Consider the following 24,616-nt stretch of genomic DNA (forward strand, 5'->3'; position numbering starts at 1 on the left):
TGAATATATTTTTTATTTATTAGATTTATCAAATTTAATGGAAAACGCCTTTAAAAATATCTGTAAAGTAAGTTATACATTATATTTATAAATACAGTAATTAATATCATATAAGAAAAATCTATTTATGTATATGTTGAAACAAATATTACATTGATGTTATTGAATGTTTCATTAGTAATTTTGTTCAAGTGTTTTTACTCTCTCACACACACCCCAGTCAACACTATAATGATCAAAGTAAAATTAAATTTGAATTTTTTAAGTAAGATCTTAATTTTAAGGTTTATAGATGAAAAAAAAAAGATTGAAAGAAGAGGGCTCACTCAAAATGATAAGTTGAGTTTCTAAGGAAAATTAAACATTAAATTATATATAGTGAGAGAATGAATCAAGATACTCTAAGAATAACTATTGATAAAAAATATTTTGTTCAATAAAATTGTATATATATTAAATTTTATTAATTCAATTGTTTATTATGTCAGTATTGACTTAATTAATGATCATGCACACCAAATTTTAGATAATTGAATAAAAAACACTACATTTTAGATAAATTAGCTTAGTTTCTCATTTCTTGTATGAATATTAAATTCACATTCTATAATTGGAGTAATTTCTTTAGATTACTTGAATTTTTAATATATTTTATTTAATTTCAATTTTAATAAATATATGTTAGTAGATATGTATGTAAGTAGATCATTTCTACTCTATGAATCCACTCAATTCAATCCAACCCAATTAGATTTTTGTGAGTTAGATTAGGTCATTAGATTTGATTGGTTTTAATTTAACGAACTCAAATAAAATTGAATTGAATGATGGGTTTGGAGTTTTTGACCTAACCAAGACTTAACCTAACCAAATTATTCATATAAAAACCTTACATTAAGCACATCTCATTCTTAAAGTAATACATGGCTTATCTTAAGATGATATATTATTTTAGAGTTTATCTTTTTTCTATTTATTTTAAGGCAATAAATATTATTTTATAAATGATATTTTGAGTATATATTCATGTTTTTTTATGTTTATCATATGAACAATACAATGTTTTCTGAATACTGGTTTTTAAAACATTATTACTATTTTTATAAAAAAAATCATTATTTTTGAGTTTGAGGATTTTTTAATTTATTTTCAAGACTTGGATTTTTTAATGCCTCAACTTGATAACCAGTCCAATCAAAGTTTGATTAGATTGGGTTTAAAAATAAACAAAACTCTACTCAATTTAGATCACTTACACTACTATTAGTAGATATGAAAATAAATATTTAAATATATTTTATATACATACTTGTGATGAATTTAAATTTTTTTAAATAATAATATAACATTTAGTAAATTTATAGAATAAATTAATGTTGATTTAAATTATTTTATTGGACAATCAATTAAAATTATGCATTGCATGTTTCATAATAATAAAATATATTTGTGTGAATTCACGTAAATTTTATCTATAAATTAAAAAAAAACACAGAAGTAACTCTTTATTAGTTGTGTGCATGTAAAATTTATTTATAACAACAATTACTATATTTCAAAATATACCTATAATCAAATATTTTTCATATTTTTACTTTGATCAACAAAAAAATATATCACGTAAATTTACATGATTCTTAAACTTATCATATAAAATTCTAAAAAATAAAATAAATATAACATCTAAATATTTCAATTTATACGATTCTTATGTACTATAATTAATTTAAGATTCTATTAGAAATAAAATAAAATAAATATAAAATCAACATTAATTAAATTATTTGAAAGGAACAAATATGAGATATCAGTGACATCATCTCATAAAATAAAAATCTTTTTATACACACATACACATAGTAGGTCAGACATTTTGAAATTATGTAATTTTATCTATCGTCATTGAATAATTGAATATTTTTAAAATTTTATGCAAATTTGTAGATTTTATTTACTTGATAAAAAATTTTAATTTAATGCTTAGATTCAAAAAATTTAATATATAGTGAAAATTATTAAAGAAAACAACTTCAATAAGAATTACTAATTTTGAAATAATTTAATTGATATTGGAAAGTTATAGGAGACATGAATTTGACAAAATTTATCCTAGATTTTTACATGCCAAAAAATCAGTAATAATAGATAAATCTAATTGATAGGGAACATTTTGTATATATGTTTCGAATTTTCGTTAAATAATGGACAGAAAAATATATCAAAAAATATCTACCAAAAATAAAGGAAAAACTCAATGATGAAATTAGAGAAAGAATCTCAACTAGTAACTTTGAAATTTAACGGATAGGGTCATATATGGAACAATGTTATCACTTTAATTATTTATTTATTTATTTTTCTTTATACTTATAATCTTTATACTACATATTTATATTAGTTGAATAGTAATTCACCATTCTCATGTTTTTCTTTTTATTTATTAAACAAAATATTAAATACTTTTTATATTGTTAAAATATTATAAAATTATTTTTATTATAAAAGAAAAAAAAAGAAAGTCAGATTCCTCTAGAGTAATTCCTAGTAAAGTTACTCCCTTCTATATATATATATATATATATATATATATATATATATATATATATATATATATAAACTAAATATTTTGATATTAACTTAATGATCATGCACAACATGTTTTATATAAATTTGACATTTGTGGTTAGGTAATTTTATAGGCAACATTTACTTGTATTTTTAAGAGTATATTATACATTAAATTTATTTACTAATATTTTAAAAAGTATAGTATACATTAAATTAAGTTTATTTAATGAATACTCATTTTTTTAACTAACATGTTGGCCCAAATAAAGTTGGGCTTGAATCCTTTTTGCATTTGATCCTTGGATAGAAAAATTGTAGAGAACTCATTACATGCAGTTGATCAGATTTTTGGACAAAAATTAATCGTCAACAAAGTATGGGTACTCTATATTGATACCATGGTGGCAAAAAAATGTTTAAAAAACTATAAAAAAAATTTGGAGGCTTGATGGACATAGAATTTAATATGTACATAGAGTTATAAAAAAGAAGTAACTTTACAAAGAGTTACTCCGAGAAAAAATTGATCATTCCTTATAAAAAATAAGGAGGAACAAATAATCTTAATCATTATATTTTAATAAAATGAATGATGGGGAAGAGACGTAACTCTAAAGAGTCACTCTTCTTGGAATAGGTGGATCACTCATCTAAAAAAATATATCAATATTTTTTTAATAATTGTTCGCTCTATTGACAAATGTACCAATTTGCACAAGTAGTAATTAAAACGGTAAGTCCGAGTATCATGTTCACATGAAATTTGTTATACTTAGATGCCGCATATTCAATTTGTAAACATTTTCAATTGCAGTAAAATAAAATAGAGGAACTCATTCATGTTTCAAATTCTTGAACTAATTTTTCTAAACTTCAAAACGCATAACAAGACAAACGCAGAACTATATAATCGAACAAATATCAAGATGAAAACGTTGGGGAGTATTCTATTGAATTTTCTCTTGACGTAACTAAATAAGTTTTTCTCTATTTAGTATTACTCCAATGTTCTTGCACCATTAAATTACTCTAACCGTAATTCCTCACATAAAAGAGCTTAACCCTCCTAGTTTCGTTCTTCATTCCTCAACAAACTCATTCTAAGCGAGCTGCACTACACACAATATGCAGTATTTACTAGATTACTGCATACTATTCCTAGAAATGCAGACTTCTAGCTGCTCTACCAAGTTCTAAGGACTTTAAGCATTTTCCAATACTCAAAACCTAACAAAGCATATAAATGGGTGATCAAGCCACAAATATGTAAAATAAACACAGATAGAAGCAGAGAACACTAACACTAACATTAAATAGATAGTTAGAAGTTTTGCATCAAGAGTGCTTAGTAGAAAAACTCTCCAACAATGAAGTGTTTAGCCTTCCATTAGCAAGGAGGGCTTAATACAAGGGTGAAAATAATGTAGGAATGAAATGAAATGGTAAAGATGTAAAGAAAATGTCTTCTCTTTAGCCTTGGTGCCTTCTTCCTTCTTTTCCACATTGCTTGTCTGTTCATTTCCCTTCCTTTCTCAGTGTTTTAAAGACTTTTGGGCTTCTCATCTTACGAAGACGCACTTAACAAGTATGTCTCACTGAGCGAGAATTAGTGACTGTGCGCTAAGCGGGCTTCGACGCGTTAAGCGCGAGAAGAGACAACGTCCTCGCTGGGCGGACTAGCTGCGCACTAAGCGCTTTGCTCTCTGGCTCAACATTCTCTAGGGTTTTGTACTCGCTTAGCGAGCTAACTTCCTTGCTAAGCGGATAAGCCTTGCTTGGCCAATCTTTCTCGCTGAGCGAGCCCTTCAACAACATTTCAAAATCTTCTCTTCTTTAGCCTAAAAATCCAATTAAGTTCAACATTAGTCATCGAAAATGGAATTTCCATTGCATAAATTCACACAAGAATGAATTATTTACAAATCTCGCAAAAGAAACCATAAATTAGAGGTGCATTGCTACTTTTTCTCCTATTTTTAATGCATTTAATACTTATAAATAGCAATTAAGAATAGTTTGACCCTATATGATTAATGTTAAATAAAAAGAGTTAAATAATTTTTTGGTCCCTTAACTTTTTCAAATTTTGATTTTTAGTCTCTTTAAACCTTTACCCATTTTTAGTCCTTGTCAAATTTCATATGATAGATTTTAGCCCTTATAGTTTTTATGTCCATTTTTAGTGTGTTGTCCTCTTTTATTGCTCAAAAAAGCCTTGAATATAAAATAAATGGGAGATTAAAAATGGATAAAATAATGATCAATTTTGAGTAATAAAAATAAAATAAGGACTAAAAATGAACAAAATTCTTTAGAGGGACAAATATTAGTCATACGAAATTCTTTGGGATTAAAAATGGACAAAAATTGTAAGAGGAACTAGAAAACAAAATTTGATGTTGTTGGGAGACCAAAAACTTATTTAACGCAATAAAAAAATTAATAAATGTTTTCTACATAATTTATTTATTTTTCTTTTCATAACAGTTACTTTCTTTCTAGTCAAATTTCAGTATTTACAAATGTAATAAATTTTCTCAGAATACATTAATTAAATTACAATTAATGTAATCATATTTTTTAAAAATACTAATGTATGCATTTAATGCGTGCAAATATTTTCTAATATAAAACTATCTATTTGGACTTTGAGTGTACGAAATCTCATGTTTTGCTTTCTGTGAATTTTGTTCTAAATCATGCTTAACATTAGTTATCACCCAACTGTTCTCAACTATGGAGGTAACAACTCTGGAGATGACAACTCTGGAGAAGACAACTTTGGGGAAGACCCTCCCCACAGCAATCAAAATGGTTTTAGATGCATATTTTGTAACCTTGTTTTTATTACTCTTCTGGCACTTATGGCCCATTTTGCGTCGGTTCATTTTGTTGAAAATCCTGCTATAAGTAGTTTATATTTATCAAATCATGTCAACCTTCAAAGAGAGATGATTTTGAGCCCTTTGCATCCCAATTTTCCTAGGCTAATGGTGACACAGGAAACAAGAATCTCTGTTAACAACATGGTTAGGGTTTTTCGGGCACCACCAGAACAACCTATGGCGATGCCTCAACCAAGAGCAAACTTAATTCCCTATGCTACTCAGTCGATGGTTGCTACTTCACAACCATTTCAAGGTCCAGGTCCATCACAGTCCATGTTGTCTGCCTCGAATAATGTTGCTGAAAGGGCACAATTATTTGCTCCACCAATTCACCACAGGGAAATGGAGGTTAGCCCAATTGATGAAACTCAACCATATATCAGTTTGCTGGATATACCCATCAACAACAACGAGCTTTTTAATCGGTCCATCATTAATGGTGACAATTTGGATCTTGAGTTAAGGCTCTAGTAATTTTTTTAGTGTTCATCATGAGTTATGTATGACTCTCATTTTGGGTTAAAGATGTCAAAGATATAAAAAATGAGCAAAATTCATATTGAATAAAATGCCAATTTGAGATTTTTATAAATGAATTTATGTGTGCTTTTCTCTTGGTGAATCTTAATTTTCCCATTTATTCAAGTTTTAAATTATTATTAAAGTCACAATTGAGGTGTTGTTACATGAGCATAAGTAATATGCAAATACAGGGTATATGCGCTTTCACCCAAGATGGGTCCAAAATTTACAAATTGCGATTCCAAAACTACTAAAGATGTTAATGATACAAAAAAAATGACAAAGAATCATGAAGAATAAAAATGCCAATTTTTTATTGTTGATTTTGATGTGATATTTTCGTTGTCTTTGACAGAATCTTAATTATTAAAGAATGAAAATGTCAATTTTGATTTTTATTATTGAAATTTTCAAATGTGATTTCCCTTTTCTCTTAGTAGGTCTTAATTCAATTTCCCCCCTCTAAATTGTGGTTATCATCACAATTGTGGTGCAAAAGTGTGAATCAACATAGACATGCAATTTGCAAATGCAAAGTATTTTCTTTTACATCTAAGATGCATACTAAAATTTCAAATTTTCATGGTTAATGGTTTAACTTAAGATGTTGCTGATACAGAGGATGAGAAGAATTTATAAAGATTAAAAATGACAATTTGAGTTTACCATTATTGAATTGTGCATGTGTGTAATATGCATTTTTTGTTAGTGAATCATAATTTTCAATTGAATTCAAGGTTTTAAATTACAATTAAATTGTAATATTATGAAGCAATACAAACATGGGTAATTTACAAATGCAAAATATCTACAAAAAAAGATGACAATATAAGTTCAACCCATTGGGTTGAGATCTTTAACCCGTTAAATGAGTTGAGTTTGATTGAGATTTCTAACTTATTCTCAAATGAGTTCAACCCGCCCTCTTTTTTTTTTTTTTTTTTGCATATTGAGGCTAAGTTATGTAAACTTATTGAGTTTAGTTTTTCTATGATTTTTCTTTTTCCCTTAGCAAAACTTAATTTATGTTTTTATTTTAGGTTTTGAATTACAATCAAACCCACAATTTGTTGCCATATTACAATTTGGACCAATACAATATATACAATCTACATATGTATGGTACTACGATGGTTAAAGGATAAGGACGAATGAACTAGTTACAAATTCCATGAGGCATATAAGATTTTATGCAGTAGACCATTGTTTGTCTCTTGGCAAGCACATCAAATCAAAGTAATACAATAGATAAATGCAGATATTTTCATGTTAAAATTAGCCAATAAAAATGTTCTTAATCCTAATTCCTTAGGTAAAAAAGAGTTTTAGAACCTTCCCTAAGTCATGGTCCCTCAACAACTTAACAAAGGTGCTAGCTTTAAGCTTTGTGACAAAATATTAACAAATAACTCAATTCCATTCCTAGACGCTGAGCTTATTGAGTACATTACTTGAAATCTAGATGATAAAAGTCTTTCCCATTTCGTGTCTAAAGTCATGCCATGATTGATCAATCCACAACAAGCACTAAATAAAGAAGCAAGATACTAACATGGAATAGAAATATACAAAATATATAGTAAATCATATCAAAAGAGTGCAACAATGGTTACATCCTACCCTTTACAACTAAAGAACTTAGTCACTCATGACCTTGAGCAGTTCCAAAATACACTTGAAAGGAATGATGGAATTGAAGAAGAACACTAAGAACACTAGAGAGCTTTTCCCCCCTCCAATAGAATAGTGCAAAAGTGCGAACTAATACAAAGATGATAGTAGAAATGCAGGGAAATCTATCTACACTAGAGGGTTAGGCCTAAAAATACAAAATAAAAATTTATATATATTTCAAGTGCCGACTCACTCAGCCACGGACTCTGACTTAACCAAAATGACATATTCTGTTATCCCAAGAAATTGTTGACTCAACTAAACCTTTGAACCTTCAATACTTCAAAATCAATCTCCAAAATGAGTTCTACATCTTTAGACTCCATCTAAAAAAAATGGAGTGAATTACTATAATGTAACCAAGAAACTAAACAACTAGACTAAAATTTAACTACTAATGAAATTAAAACAACCCTTTGAACAAGGATAAAGAAAGATTATTGCCTCAAATAGCACTCACAAAGTAAACAATTTAGGCAATTATCAACCATATTTGCTAATACAGTTGGAACTAGATAATTCAGTTACTTATAACTCTTATTTTATTTTAATAAAGTCAAATCTCTAGTACCAGAAGATATCTCATATGACTTTATCTTATCTTACGCACCATAATCTTAGGAAATGTTACCTCATTGTAATTATTTATACCTACTGTATATTATTACTATCACCCAGTGAATAATAACAACTTCAATTTCTATCCAATTTTCATCTTGATATTATAGCTCTTTGAGCTCACCATTGCACCTAACGTATTCAAATCCTTCCATATGGAGACTATAGGCAACGCAATATAAAGTTACTTTCTGATTAGTATTTGTTAGAGATGCAATATAAAGTCATTCATGTATCGTTACCTAGCAGCTTGAGCTTTTTGGATAGTTTGTTAATGACATGGTACGAAATTCTCTATGACTATGTGGTCTAGAGTTCAATCCTTTCTACTCTTATTCTTCTAATAAAACGTTAAATTTCAGCCAAGGTAGATCATATGTGGACTTGTGCATTATCCACACTTAATGTCCAAAAGGCTCTTGCATGAGAGGCATGTTAAGGATGTAAAATAAAATCATTCATGTATCTTCACCTATGAACTTAAGCTTTTTGGATAATTTGTTCATGATAGTAATAATTAGTAACATCAAATCTGTTATTTAAATGTATCAAAATTTACATGTGAAAATTTAAATTGGTCTAAGTTCATTATAGTTTGTCTTTGACTATTATAGTCCTCTATACCTTTCTTTAAATGGGTATGTACTGAGTTGTGGGGAAGTTATCGCATCATCACTTTCCTTTTTTATGAAATTTGATTAACATTAAGTTTAAAAACTTCCAGGCACTAGGTCACTTGATTTTTCCTGCTCAATTTATAGGTTACTCAAATGAAGCAGGAGCATGACAAGAGGCAAGCAAGCCTCATAGCTGAACACAACGAACAGCTAAAGCATACCCAACTGCAAGCTGAAAAGGAATTGAGAGAGGTGCCACACACGTATGTTTGTCAAAGCCAAAATTTGTATAGAAATTTATTCACCTGTTGATATCTTAATTGTATGTAGAAAACAATGTTTATGAGGAATGATCATGAAGCTCAGATCAAAGCATTGAGGTGTGAACTTGAAGATGAGTGTCGGAAGCTGGAAGAGGAGTTGCATCTTCAAAAATCCAAAGTATGGAATACCTTGATATGATAAATTAATTTATTGTCATAATTTTTATTATTATATTTATTCTTTGGAATATATTGCAGGAAGACAGGCAAAGGGCTTTGTTGCAGTTGCAGTTGAAAGTGATGAGTGACAAGCCCAAAGAGGACCAAGAAGTGAATTCAAAACAGGTTGACTTGTGTTTCAATCTATTTGTCTGTGTCTGTCTTCAAATGGATGCCATATTTGCTAATTTTCATGTTGGGATACCTTTGGTAGTTTGGTTTGACATATTACATTTATCATTTGGTAGGCATAGTTGGGGAAATGAGAAGACATTTCTTGTATACCTAAATGTGCTTCTTTAATATTCTTTCGACACAAGCTTGAGAATTGTGAACTTAAATACATAGAAGGGTGATGCAAATAAAGACCCACTGGTTCACATATGCATTGCCTTCATGCTAAAATTGTCACTTATGAAACAAGCATAATCTTGTTACTGAAGGCATAACTATTTACTAGCATGATATTAGATAGATTTGATTGGTACCACTTCTCATATCATAGCTGTTTCAAAATTTAAGTTGAAAAGATTTTTATTGATGATTTTTGCACATCACAAAGGGAAGGGTGAAGACAGTGCTCTGAAGGCTTCATGTCATAGCAGCAGAAATAGTGTGTGTGTGTGTGTCTTTAACTGATAGACATTGGTTTGGTTGTGATTTGGTATCTGTTACTTTAATCATTCTTCTTTTCAAGCTCCTTACTATCTTAAAGATGAACACTATAGAAAGTAACTACACTTACTATTTAGTGGTTTCATGAGTGTAAGGATATTCCAATTGCAATTTGTTTTTTTTATTCTGATATCATGTATGCTTAAAAGTTCTGCTGAAAAGATGGGTTATGAGTGATTAAGATATCTAACCAATTTTTATTCGTGGCAAATGTGATGAGCATATGAATTTGATGATGATCTGGTATCTAAGTGTTAGAATACATTAGACAGGGTTCAGTGAGTGCAAATTTAATCAACCTTTGTAATGAATTTCAATTGAATTTGAAAATTAGCATAATGATTTTCATATGATAGGATTACTCCATTTCTAATTTATTAATTTATATATGAAAATAGTTAATTATAATAGAAAAGAAGTATTCATGTACATTAAAATTCATTTTGGTAATTACATATTATTCAAAAACAATTTTGATTCAAAGTATCCAAACAATTTCTTTGTAAAAATCATTTTCCTGATATATGTTTTCGTTATCCAAATTAAAAATCAAGTTACATTGAACTCAATTTTAACCATTATCAATTTTACAAAAGTAGGTTGATCCAAAATAAATTTTTTCGAACACAAATCCATACACACACTTAATCTTCATCCAGAAATGATAGTGCTAGTAAATAATATGATGTTATTAGTTTAAGGTTTTTTATATTTAATTGGTTATGATTTTTTAGTTTTCATCCTTTTCCATGTTGATTATCTAATGTTGAAGCTATTTATCTTTTCTCAGTAAATTGAAAGATTTTTAATTAGTTCTATAAGAATCTATGCTTCTCTAGGTCCACTTGTTTTGCCACAATATTTATTGAGTTATATCATCTAATGCTCTACTGATATGGTATAATTAAAAGCAAAAGGACGAAGGGTTTATGCTGAAAGTTTCTCTTTCCCCTTTTGTTTCTAAAGGAACATAGGATAAGCTGATGCTATATTAATCTTTGTCCATACTTTTGTTAATGGTGACATATAAGTGTTTTTGCATATGCTATGCTGTTTTCTGGTGTGCTGTAGTAATACTCTATATGATTTTTCTTTTTTGCACATCACTGATGCAGAGCATCAAAGGAGGAGGCCATCCTCATCCTTCAAACATTGGTGATTTGTTTTCAGAAGGGTCTCTTAATCCATATGCAGAGGATCCCTATGCATTTGATTAGAGGTATTTACAATAAGATACTGAGTTATTGCAATCCTAATTTTATTTCCTTTGAAATGTGATATTCCTCCTACTAAAAGCCATGAGTAAAGTACTGAAGCCATTTCAGAGCTTCCTAATTTTGTCTGGTGATGGTGTGTTTTTACAAATGCTAAAATTAAGATAGACTCCATGCTATTACTTACTAGTAACTGTTCCCTGGAATTCTATAATTTGTTGTCTCAGACTCTCAGTCATAGCCTCTGCCAAGGAATAAATACCTTGAATTCAAATATCAGACACTGTATTCAAAGGCGGTTATTACATAATAACTGTTTTTGAATGTCGATCAGATGTAACATTCAAAGACGGTTATTATGTAATAACCGTCTTTGAATCTCGAGGAGATGTAACTATCTCTGATCGACATTCAAAGACGGTTATTATGTAATAACCGCCTTTGATAGTTACATCTCCTCGAGATTCAAAGACGGTTATTTTGTAATAACCGTCTTTGAATGTTGAACCAGACACTGCATTCAAAGACGGTTATTACATAATAACCGTCTTTGAATTGTTCTAACTTTCAAAGACGGTTATTATAATAACCGTCATAAAAAGTAATTGCATTTCAATGACGTTATATACAACGACGGTTTACAACTGTCGTTAAAAGCACTTAATAACCGTCGTAAAAAGCCATTTTTCTAGTAGTGTCACTCATCTCCTTTTTCTCTGTCAAGCTGGACAGAATCAACTATTTTCTTTGGAAATCACTTGTGTTTCCTTTAATTAAAGGAAGGAGGTAAGATGGATGGATATATATTTTGCACAAAGGAATGCCCAAAACAATTTATTACAGAAGTAACAAATTAACAAGAAATCCAATCCTGGCTATGTATAATGGATAAACTACTAATGACCAACAACTCCTAGGTTGATTATTTAATTCGATGACACAAGATGTGGGCACTCAATTGTTGCATTGTGAGACCTCCAAGGAACTTCAGGAAGCATCTCAGAGCTTGGTTGATGCATGCTCATAACTCGTTTCAAAGTCACCTTGCTCAAGACCAAATTTCATAGCATTAGAAAATGATCAATGAAGATGAAGGGTTACTTGATCAAAATGAAGACCTTGTATGACAATTTGAAAATGACAAGCAGTCTTGCTTCAACTATTGATCTCATCATTTAGAACCTAGATGGTTTGGATAGCGAGTACAATGTAATAGTAGTTCAACTATTTCTGACATGACATTCGTCAATTTACAACGACAACTCCTTGCCTTTGAGAATATGATTGATCAACTGAATTATTTATCAAGTCTCTCCCAAAATTCATAAGTTAATATTTGTACTATATCATATATTATAAGGAAACAAATCTTACATTCAATGACGGATCTACGTTGAGGAGTTCGGGGGCAGCTGCCCCCACTAACATTATAAAGTCTTTCATATAATATATATCTAATATATTAAAATGCTCCCAAATATTATATTTAAAAATGAAACTTACATAGGCTTGCACAACCTATACGTTGAAGAGTTAGCTTTTAAAGTTTTACTACTAGTGGATAACATTATAAAGTTTTAAAAGGTCAATTTTTTTTTTATTTTGAAAATGAAAAAATTATCAATTGTTTTTAGAATACAATAGCTCTTTGAGAACAATAATGTATTTTTTTTCTTAATCATATGTATCTTTTACAAGAAATCATTATAATGTATATTTAATTATACGGTTAAAAGTGATATATAATGTTTTTAATGCTATAAATTTATTTATAAGTATTACCCCCACAATTAAAAATTTCTGAATCCGTTAAATTCGAGTTGCATGGAGAGGATCAAATCAAAGAGGATCGTGAGGAGGAAGAGACAAAGGTAGGAACTCTAAAGACTAACCAGTATGTCAAGTCTGTGGTAAATCCGGTTACGTAGAAGTTCACTGCTTCTACAGGTTTTGTTGTAATTTTGTGTATTTCAAAAAGGTTATTATTTATTGTTTTTTTAACTTGGGGGAGTATTTTCCTATATAATTTTTGGGAGATTTGTGCTTTACATCCTTGAGAACAATATGTCTATCATACTTCTCAGGCTATGTGATGCAAAGCTTTATAAGTCAGAAATTAGGTCAAAATTTGTGTGTTCATAAGATGGTGATTTGTGATTTTATCTTTGTGTATAACAAGTTTGAATAAACTTACACAAGACATGCACATAAAGAAATCAGATAAGACAGATCTGGAAATTCAATTTATAATGCTCTCATTGACTCACAAAAATCATTTCTAAATGGTTATGGGTATTTTGATAGTGGTGCAAGCAATTAGGTGATTCACGACTCCAATCCGTTTCAAGAAATTTTAGATCATGATGGTAAGAGTACGTACTCTAGCAGGAGGTCATGGTGATAAACTTGAGAGATCCTTGCCACTAGCTCCATAACGCTTAGTACCCATCAAAGATTACTTGATCTAAATGAAATGTTATTTGTCCCTAAAACTAATAAAAATCTCTTAATTAAGCATATCAAAGCCTGCAACTAATAATGATGTGATAGTTAATTAAGCATATCAAAGCTTGTAATAAACTTGTGTTATTTTTCTAGTAGTGATTGAATTTCATGCAAAAAATAATTTCGTGAAGGACAAGGTCACAAGGACAAATCTACTTGAAGGGAAGCTTAAGGAAGGACGTACTGCCCATTGCAGATAAATTTTCTTTCAATTGGATTAAATTATCTTTTCAGTTCATGGTAATTATTTAATTAAATTATAAGGGAGTCTAAGATCGAATCTCCCTTCATAGTTGAGCGTTTAACATCTCGTATTTTATTCAGATCATGATTTTGCTGCTGAGCGTAACACACCAAAACTGTATGTTTTATTTATTTATTTATTATTATTTGTTGAGTTTGTGAAATTGTGAAGATTCCAGTGAATATGGGAATTGAGACGTGAATTCAGTATACATACCCGTAAACGTACTTGAGAAAAAGAAAGGAAATACACATGATAATTTAACTCAAGTGGTGTTTTAATCTCAGCTATTAATTGTTTTTTATTATAATCTCATGAGTAATTCTTATTTTAAAAGATGTTCTCATTTGAAACATTTCATATTTTTATTAGGTACATTTAAATTGATACTTCAAATAAAATTATTTTATACTTAAAATATAAAACTTATGAATTGATGCTCCTAAAATTTATACAAATAAAATAATAAGTAAAATATCAAAATTTGATAATAAATATTTATTATTTTCAATCAAATATAAATTTATATCAGTAAATCACGTGACTTTTTAATGTGAAATTAATTAAAAGCTTTTTTTTATATAGAAATGTGATATATAACAGACTACGGTTCCAAAAATCCATCGTAAGTTGTGGTTTTTTATATACAAGTTTAGTATCAAGCCTTGCCATCATCATGGTATGCTAACAAAAAGTTATACAAAGAGAAGTGGACATGTGGAGCATAATATCAGAGCGACAAATTAAATCCACTACAAATTATATTACAGAAAATAACTCAGTAACTGCACTCTTCATGGTCAATCATGACCCCCTTTGGATCATGTTCCCTTTAACCGCGAGCTAGACTATAATCAAACCATTGCCAATTAGAGCAAAATTATTATAGAAAGCATTATCAGTTTCCTTTACAGCGGTATCCACACACACTAATAGCTGAATATCGAGGTTTAAACTCTGCTTGTTTTTATCTTTTTCTCAATGCAAAAAGGAATAGTACAAAAGATCCTTTTGGGCCGGTTTTCATGCAAATGTATTAGGAATTCATGCAAAATATAATTTGGATAAACGGAACAAAGGCAGCGTTGAGGCAACAAACATATCTTATTATCTCTTATTCTTTAATTATATATATTCATGCATTAATATTACACTCGTATCTTACAAATTCTTTAATATATCAAACAAAGTATGTATTTTTAATTATTTTTTAAAAATGTTAAAAAATTATAATATTTCCACATTTTGGTTTTTTTAAATTCAAGTGTATAGAAAACATATATAAATGTCTTAAATTGTATATATTTAATACGTACCAAAAAGTAATAATATTAAAATCCCACGTATCAATTTTTTTTCCTGTGTGGTTTGTAGGGTAGCGGGGGACAGAAAGTATGAAAGAGCCAAAGAGGAGAGGCTGTTAAGCATTCATACATGATAGCAAAGTGGAAACAGTTTAGGAACTAAAAATGACGCCGGCTAAAATATATGAAAACAGCGAACTTCCATGAGTTATATCCTTAATTTTCAATTGTAGAATATATACACATTTCTGGTCAATTCTGTAATCATTTAGTGTGTTTAAATTAGAATAGATCAATTGTTTCGATATATATATATATATATATATATATATATATATATATATATATATATATATATATATATTTCTAACATTAAAGCTATTTTGGACCAAATGTCATGTGCGGTTTTATTGTTTAATTAAAAGGTACATTATAATTTATAATTATTTATAGTACTTAAGTATTATTGTCTTTCTTTCTGAAAAGTTAGCCGCGACAATTATATATTGGTTTTTGGAAATTTAATAATTGAGAATAAGTTCAATGATGATAAATAATGAGAAACTATAACACGGTGTGACTTGATTAACATTTGTCCGTAAACTTTAGCATGGTTAGGGTTCAATTAACTTCCTGACCGAGGGATACTTAAGTTAAAAAAGTGATGATAATATGAGAACAAATTCATGTGGGTAATGTCTTAAGTTTCAGACGAAAATGTGTTGTCATGTATGCGATCATGTTTTGTGAGCCCATTATACAAGTCTCATCTACCTCCTTACCCCAACAATTGTGTGTATGTTTTGGATTTTTTTTAAAGTAAATTTTTGTTATTTGATATTTTTAAAATATAGTTTTTAGTTAAAAAAAAAAGAGCTCAGTTAAACACTTAATATGTTTAACAGATTTAACGTTTAGATTTTGTTAAATCCCTAAAACACAATATATTAATATTAACTAATTATTATTAATAATAAAGCACATACAAATATTATTCCCTTAATATAGGACCCACCTTATGACCCTGGTGAAACTAATAAAAAAACTTGTGAATTGAGAAGTAGTAAGAAGTAAAGCCTGGTCCTCTGCTTACATGATTTGCCACAGTAAACCCACTACATAGAAAACTAATATAAAGACATTGCTTTAATAAATTCTTTCCACACCCTTTAACTTTTATAATTGAAGAGGGAAACATTTCGACACACGTAGGGCATCTGTACGTATGAATGATCAGCATTTGGTGCTAGCTGAGAATCCCAATTAAATCCTTCATCTCAAATGTATCTCTATGGAAATTATGAATCACATCTTATACAAAATAATAAGACATGCACAAATAAAATTATTCGTTCAATTTTTCACCTTTTGACAATAAACTTTGCAAACTATATCCTTAGCTTATTCACCCAAACATAAAATAAATACTACCATAATGAACAAGGGTTATACAACATAGTATAAATTAAGGAATTGTTAACTTTCACAATTTCATGTGAAAGCTAACAATGTCTATGTTTCGTTTTGAATAATTTATTTTATCAAATAACTTAAAAAAATATTTAATTAAGGTGAAAGAGAAACCATGAATTCAATTTTAATGAAAGACATATTTAGCTTGTTATTAATAATATTTATTAATTTTAAACATAAAATCATATATAATAATATATGTAACTAATAAATTTATTCATTGAGTAAAATAATAAAGATAAAAGATAAATGCATAAGCAATTAAAGAAAAATTAAATAGTACGTTAAAAATTTGTTAATTTTTATTATGCTTATTTATGATTTAAATCAATTATATTTTATGTTTTACGAAATTATACAATAAATTTTTGAAAAAAGCATGCTAAATTTTATTTTTATAAAATTTTATAAAACTATTATTATATTTGGTATTTTTGTATTTAATGAAATACAGTTAGATACTCTTTAGTTGATTTTTTTTTTCAATTGGATTGGTCCTGATAATTTTTATTCATCAAAACTGAAAATATTAAATCACTAAAATACCCTTATGATCACTAAGTTATTTCATAAAAATATATTATAATGCTCTCATCAGAAAAGTAAATATTAAGGTACTTGCAGTTAATCTCCCATAATATATAGATAGATAGAAATTATCAAATGAGATTTCTTCGTTCTTTCTTTTTTTTTAAAGCCTTTCGTTTTCTTTTATAATAATCAGTAATCACCATTCACCACTCTTCATTTAATAATTATTTATCTATTTTATATCACTTTCTTTCTCTTTTTATCTTTTAAACTCATTATTTTTCTTGCATATAGTCAAGCCATTGTCTTATTCTTAAGCAACGGTACTAGCTAAACAAATTTCATCATCAGAAGCCAATGAAATGACAAAGAAAGAGCTAGTGATTACTTCAATATTGTATCATAAAAAGAGAGATCCACAGTTTGATATACATTTTATGAGAAAGAGAAAAAACACGCAACTCAAAACTGCTGTAGAAATAATATATATATTTCTTTTATATGTAATGTATGTCATATTTCTTTAATTTAATTATACATGATGCCAAGGCCAACTAATCGTGTACTCCAAAATGTTATTTTAAGCACTTGGAAATATATCAAAATTCAGAAGGGAAAAAATGCAATTTTCTTTCACCATATAATGCAATCAACTGGAGATAATGAACAAAGTAGCAGAAGATGTGTTTATTGTGATTGGACCAACACATGTTAGCGACGTTTTAAGTTTGTATAGCCTTCAAAGCAAAATCAGTTTATATGCCAGATTTCGTATGGTCATGCATGCAGTCACATAAATTAATTTTATGCCATCAGAAAGAACACAACTCTAATATCTAGAAGGGAAAATATCACATTTAGTTCAGAGTTTATTTAAAAATAATTACTTATTTATAAAAAAACATAGACAAATAAACTCAAAAAAGTAACGTATACACCAAAATAATTACATATATAGAGGAATACCGGTAAGCACTCTCTAATATTATATATAAAATTATAATATAATTTTATAATATAAAATTATTAAATGAAAGTCAATAAATAAAAAATGAGTCGAGACTAACAAAATTTTATAATATAATTTGGAATAAATTTCAATCAAACAATTAAAAATATGTTTAAAAAAATTGATGTTAACATTTTAATTTCTCATATATGTAGTAGATTAGATTACACCGTCAAATCCCATTATTCTGTTCTACTTAGTATTATATCAATATATAAACGGGATATGAAAGCTGAATCATCACTACATGAAAAAATGAGAACATGTACATACATAAATATGGTTTTTCCATAGTTTGTCGCCTGTTCCGAGTTTCAGGCTTTGACCAAAAGAAAACAAATAGCACTATTATAAGGGTATTTATTATTTAAAATCGTGTAGCTACTAGCCATAGTGCAATCTCTTTTCTCCCACTCAAGTAGACAATACTATCAGAATTGATTCAGAGAGAGTTCATGTGCACACACTCCAAGGCACTTCTAAACTTATGATGCCTACCAATTGCATGACAGTTTGATCGAAGCACATATTGTGTTAGACTCGGTGTTAACACTGCATATTTATAAATGAAATTACACATATGAAACTACCCGAAATCCCTGAACTAACAGGACAGAAACGAGCCAAGCCACCAAAATTACCCTACCCCTCAACTCTCAAAGTATAGACGAACAATACAGTAGCTATACTACTAAACAGTCAAGTAGATGGTATATATTTTTCAAAACGCAACAACGTATAATTACAGGAAAAGAAAGAAACTAGAACAACTGCAGTTTAATAAATGAAGATATATGGAAACTGACAAGATCTTGAGATCCATTGTTTTCTTCATAACATATCTTCAAGAGAGTTCATACACATTTTTTTTTTTATTAATACAAATTGGATAATGTTGTGATATTGGTCTGTCACAGACGACACACACACGCACAGCCCTCCACAGTGTTTTTTACTGCCACTACTTAAATTACTGCTGCATCTACCAAAAGTAGTACTGCTGTTTAGGTTTACACAATATTTTTCTAATGCAATTGCAAAGGGTGTCCACATGCCCCCAGCCCATTGTCAAATCACAACTTCTGCACAATTAGTAAGCCAAAGAAACAAACAAAAAAATTAAGAAGAATATATAATTTAGATAAACATGTAATAATGTTAATCACTAAGCTCCCAATGCCATGTAAAATTGAATCCAAACAAGTTAGTTATGAGCTAAACTTGCTATAATATCAAGAAAAATTGGTTTTGCTACAGTTATAATTTTTTAATCAATAGTTGAACCAGTCTGAACACATCAGAAAAAAATAAAGATGAGAGTTTTTTCAATAACATATTAAAATTAACTCTTAAATTTTTAATTGATCGGACGCTATAAAACTGATTTACATTATCTATCTGTGTTGTATTATCTGGGTATGTGCAAAAATTTTAATTGGTTGACTATGAGTGTAAGTATATGACCATGAAAGTGTATATTTAAACCCTTATATTTGTGGGGGGAGTTGAGAATGTTTGGGGAGAGTTATGTGGCCTTACTAACTTGCATTATTAGAGGGAGGCAATGAAGGTTGTTGGGGACGCTTGCGCTTCTTTTTCTCGTAGCTAATACCCCTAGCCTTGGCTTGCGAATCACGCACTTCACGAAGGTAGAGTCTCACAGCGCGAGCGCCAAAAGGGTTAGCTTCAGGTTTTCCTCCATTCTCTTCAAAAGCAGCTCTGAGGCGCCCTATGAGTGCGTCGAGGCTCCCCCATGCTTGGCGTAGAGGACAAGGGCACGGTGCTGGAGGGTTCGGGTGCCCGAAGAAGGGACAAAGCTGCGTGTGAACCTTGGTTTTCCCGAACTGGTCGAGGTACCGCAGGAACTCCAGCACGTGCGCGCCGCTGCACCGTGAGAGCGAGAGTGGGGGCCTGTGGTTGCGGAGGTACTGCCCGAACGTGTTCCAGTCGCGCCGCTTTTGGTTCTCGTAGCGGCTCAGAGTGGTCGAAGAAGAAGAAGAAGAACATGGTGGTGCTGTTGCTGCTGGTGCTGCTGATGATGATGATGGGAAATTGGTGGCTTTGGTACTGTTTGTGTTTGATGAGTCAAATTCTTGAAAGGAATTCATGATCTGTAGGAGAAGAAGAAGGTGATGTTATTAGATCTACACGAGTAGGATCTTTGTTTCTGTTTGTGGATTTGTTCAGTGAGTTTGCTGCTTGTTGGATCGATAAGGAGGATTTTCAAGAGTTGTGAGGTTAAGGAGAAGGAAGAAGATCTCTAGAGAATTAATAGAAGGCATGGAAGGTGTGCAAGGGAGAAAAGAAAAGAAGAGAAAAATGGCTTTGCTGTTTGTTTGATCAGATTTCAGCAGAGAAAGAGAGAGAAGGTTGGATTGATGATGGAGAATGGTGAAGACAACGTAACAGGAAAGAGGGTAAAAGAATAGTGGAGAAAGATAGTGAGAGAAACCTATTTTCCTAGAAGCTAGGCTACCTTCAACCCCTTATGTTTTTTGATAACTCCTAGAATACTTGAAAGCGTAGTGATGCTAGGTGCTTTTTGCTAACCCTGTATTTCTGAAACCATTTTTAGGAATTCTATCACAGTGTGTTTTTTGGTGTTTTTTTTTAAGGTGGGAAGGGGAGGAATAAAAGGGTATGCAGCTAGCTGAGTGGTTTGACCTATGACAGTGTCCCAAGCAAAGAGAGAAAGTGAGAGTGAGAGACCAGAGGGGCTTAATTGAGAAAGAAGCGGTGTTTTGGACTTTAGGGCTTTTGTGGAAATGGAAATAGGTTGACAATGACAGTGAGAGATGATTGATGCAGACAGATAAAGGCAATCGGTAAAAAAAAATTTAATAAAATGGTCTTGGTGCTTCTCTCTCTTGCGTTGATTGACAACACCTTTTTTGAAATTACGTATTTGCCCTTTTATGTCTGATACGACTAACTTTACTTTGGGAAAATATGGGATCATCAACCATAGTTGCATATACAAGCAGACACTACTAGTAGGGCTTGTGAACTTACCATCATTAGATTGTTACTTTTCAACAAGTGTTAATCCCTAGACCCTAGATATCTGTGTGCAGATTATAATGATTTCAATGATGAAAATCATTGACGGCAAAGGACTTTCAATTAAATCACATCCTAAATTACTAAGGTTAAAAGAAATAACCCAAAAATAACCGATTTTACTAAGTTTATTGTAAGAAAATTTAGAAATGTCAATTTTCATAGTTAAATCAAATCAAATCAAAGTTATTATAAAAAAAGACAATTATGTACGAGGAGGCTTAAGAAAACAGTCATTAACGTATTTCTTTATTATTTATTAAAATTAGAAGTATAATTAAATGAAATATGAAATTCACATAAATTTATAATTTTTAATAAATTTTAACTAATAAAAGAATATATATTCCTATAATTTTTTGTTATGTATAGTACTAGATTCGTTTTGTATATACATTGAAAATTTATGACATATTATTTTGGGGGAAAAAACTTTCTCATACACAATAATGATTATTAAAATGATATGATTGCACATTAAGTACAACACAAATAAAAATAATGAAAGACTTAAATTTTATGGAGTTCAACAACTTTTACCTACATCTACCAAATATCTCAATAATTATCTATATCAAGTTTTCCAAATAAATCGTAAGGCTTTCTCCATTATAAATTTTCTTCACAAACTTGTACTAAGAAGTGTTTTCTTAGGTTAATTTGTTCACAAAACTTGTAATGTTCCTTGTAATAGTAAATATTTGTTGAGATATTCTATAGACATAACCAAATAAAATTTATGCACATCTTTTTTATCATCATAGTTGTGGATGAAGGAATTTTTTTCTCTTGACAACGGTATATTAGAGTTGATGGTGTAAGTACAAGAAGTGTCACCATCCAATATTGAAGGAGTTTTAAAATAATAATAAAAAAGATAAGAAACACACAGAAGCTTGCGTAGTGAAAACATATGATAAAAACATTGAAGATAGTTGTAATGAACTACCATGATAGAGGGAGTTAGAGAGGTAGCAATGAAGTTTAAAATTTTAATTGAGAGAGATTATTGGAAAAGTTAATCTTGATTTTCAATAATAATGCAAGTGAGTGAAAAATTAAGAGGTGCATTCCAAAGGTAATGAAATGTATATCGATTCTCGGAGAACTTCAATACCATAATGAGAAGGTAGGTAAAGAGGTAGAAAATTAAAAGTCATCAAGTCTCATTAGTGAACAAATTATGCATGAACCACCGCTATATAAAAGGGTTCTTGTGAAGAGAGAAGGTATCACATAATATTTTAATGTAAAGGTCAGCATCCATGTGAGAGAGAGGTGTAAGGAGAGGATTTTCTCCCGCTTGTACAAAAACATGTAATGGAAGGATTTTCTCACGTCTGTCTAAAAAGTTTGTGATCTAATTTTAGATAGTGAATATTTACACTGTTGAGATGTTCTCTAGAAGTAAACAAGAGGTGTTGAATTAGGTAAAATTTGTGTTTTTGGCTATTTTTATTTGTGGTGGTGTTTGTGTGTACTCCATCTTTTGATTCTCAAATTGTGCATGAGTTTCTTTTTCTTCAACCATGGTATCAAAGTTGATATATAGTGCAATTTGATGATTAGTAAAACGAGTATTAAAGTGAGATGAGATTGATGGTAGATCCATTTGGGAATACTCATGTTAGAACTCTTATTGGGGTGAAATGGGAAGGATTTTTTCAAATTTGTCCAAAATAATTATAATCTTACTTGAGATAATTAAATTCATAAATTTTTGTATTTGTGTGTTCCTATATCCATTTCATCATACAGGCAGTACATCTCTATGGTAATTGCCTTAAGGGCAATTCCATAGGCTACCGAGTTCGAATATGGTAGAAGAATATACAAAAATATCTTTTCATCACCATTATTTCACGTGGAAGAGGTTTTTTTTTTTTTCGTAACGAATATTTCATTTTTTTTAAAAGGGGTTCTTTAAGGAAATATTATCTGGTACTACGGGGAATCAAATCCTCTAATAAATATCAGAAAAATAGCAGTTAAGATACGCATCACTACTAGCATGCCTATCTAAAGTTTACAAAACTTTTAATTAATTATATAAAAAAAAAGCTTAGCCGTTCAATTCCAAGAGTTAGTGCGTCTTTGAATCTACATTGAACCATCTAAAATTAAGTTAATATGTAAATATATTTGATTTATATTGAGAAATTGATTTTTGAATCCATATTGAAGTTGAAATGATTTAGGTAATTTTTATGTTGAACAAAAAAATTATACAAATTTTTCTGTTATCTTCTTTAGAATAAAAATATTTAAACATAATATATTTTTTTTATCAAAATTAATTTTATAAATAAATTTTATTCAAAATCAGTTCTACCAACACTATCCTATTTATACACACGCTTATAAGATGAGACCTGGCCCCTGTAATTGACCCGTTTGATACTATCGATTATTGAATATATCCAGATCATGCTTAATTATTTGCCGAATCGAGTTGTATGGAAAATGGACGATCAATCGTTTGGAGAATGTCACTTCCAATTATAGCATGCAAAATTTGTTGGCAGGATAATAATATTTTCAAAGCAATTTTCTTTTTAAAGGTGAAAGTTTTCACTTCAAATGGCATGCTCATATATATATATATATACTCCTATGAGTACCTTACTCGAGAGATTAAGAGTTGCTAGCGGGGCATTTATAAAATTTGAGAAAGTGTGAAGTTTGTGAAGACAAATCAAATCAAATTGAATGCATTGGAGAAACAGGATGAGTTGACACCAAGTTTGTCTTCAGATTTGATATGCCAACAAAATGTAACTCAACTCTACTTCTATAATGTTTTAAAAGTGAAATTAATAGTACCATTGCTTTCATTAGCTTGAGTTTAAAAGAAATAAAAGTCTATCATTTTCAATCAAATAAAGAGTGGAAATAAGAAATATAGAATATGTATGAATTATTGGAGTTATTTTTATTAAAATGATGCTTCAACAAAACAAATTCTACCAGATTTAAAGGTGGAATATAAACCCGCTTTACAGAAAATCACTATTTTGATAGAATTTAAACTATTATATAAACAAAAAAATAATGACTAATAAACTATCTCAATTGCGTACCTTAACTAGCTAATGCAATTTTAACTCTAAAATTAATTATGAAAAATTAAAAACAAATATCATTAATTAAAAATACTACAGTGAATTGGAATGAGGAACAACTGACTGCTCCAAAAACTAGATAAAGATGTAGTCATGAAGACGTTAGATGA

At 29.5% G+C, this 24,616-nt stretch overlaps 2 protein-coding genes across 3 annotated transcripts; one reads left to right on the plus strand and one right to left on the minus strand.

Moving 5' to 3' along the window:
* The first annotated feature begins 8,999 nt into the window (after positions 1–8,999).
* Positions 9,000–11,261, plus strand: LOC102666616 (synaptonemal complex protein 2-like). Its single transcript, XM_014772661.3, has 4 exons — positions 9,000–9,139; positions 9,218–9,328; positions 9,409–9,648; positions 11,160–11,261. Exons 1-4 carry the CDS (start codon positions 9,041–9,043, stop codon positions 11,259–11,261), a joined length of 552 nt encoding a protein of 183 aa, XP_014628147.2. The 5' UTR covers positions 9,000–9,040.
* A 7,755-nt stretch (positions 11,262–19,016) lies between these two features.
* On the minus strand, positions 19,017–21,040 carry LOC100806497 (protein LIGHT-DEPENDENT SHORT HYPOCOTYLS 4). 2 transcript variants are annotated; one of them, XM_006606324.4, is made up of 2 exons: positions 19,868–21,040; positions 19,017–19,406 (listed from the first exon to the last, which is right to left on the minus strand). In XM_006606324.4, exons 1-2 carry the CDS (start codon positions 20,430–20,432, stop codon positions 19,393–19,395), a joined length of 579 nt encoding a protein of 192 aa, XP_006606387.1. In that variant the 5' UTR covers positions 20,433–21,040; the 3' UTR covers positions 19,017–19,392. The 2 variants fall into 2 exon arrangements, with proteins under 2 accessions (XP_006606387.1, XP_003556381.1); XM_003556333.5 differs by having other exon boundaries at positions 19,864–21,040.
* Positions 21,041–24,616: the final 3,576 nt, after the last annotated feature.

This window comes from Glycine max, chromosome 20 (assembly GCF_000004515.6).
Source record: "Glycine max cultivar Williams 82 chromosome 20, Glycine_max_v4.0, whole genome shotgun sequence".
Classification (NCBI taxonomy): Eukaryota; Viridiplantae; Streptophyta; class Magnoliopsida; order Fabales; family Fabaceae; genus Glycine; species Glycine max.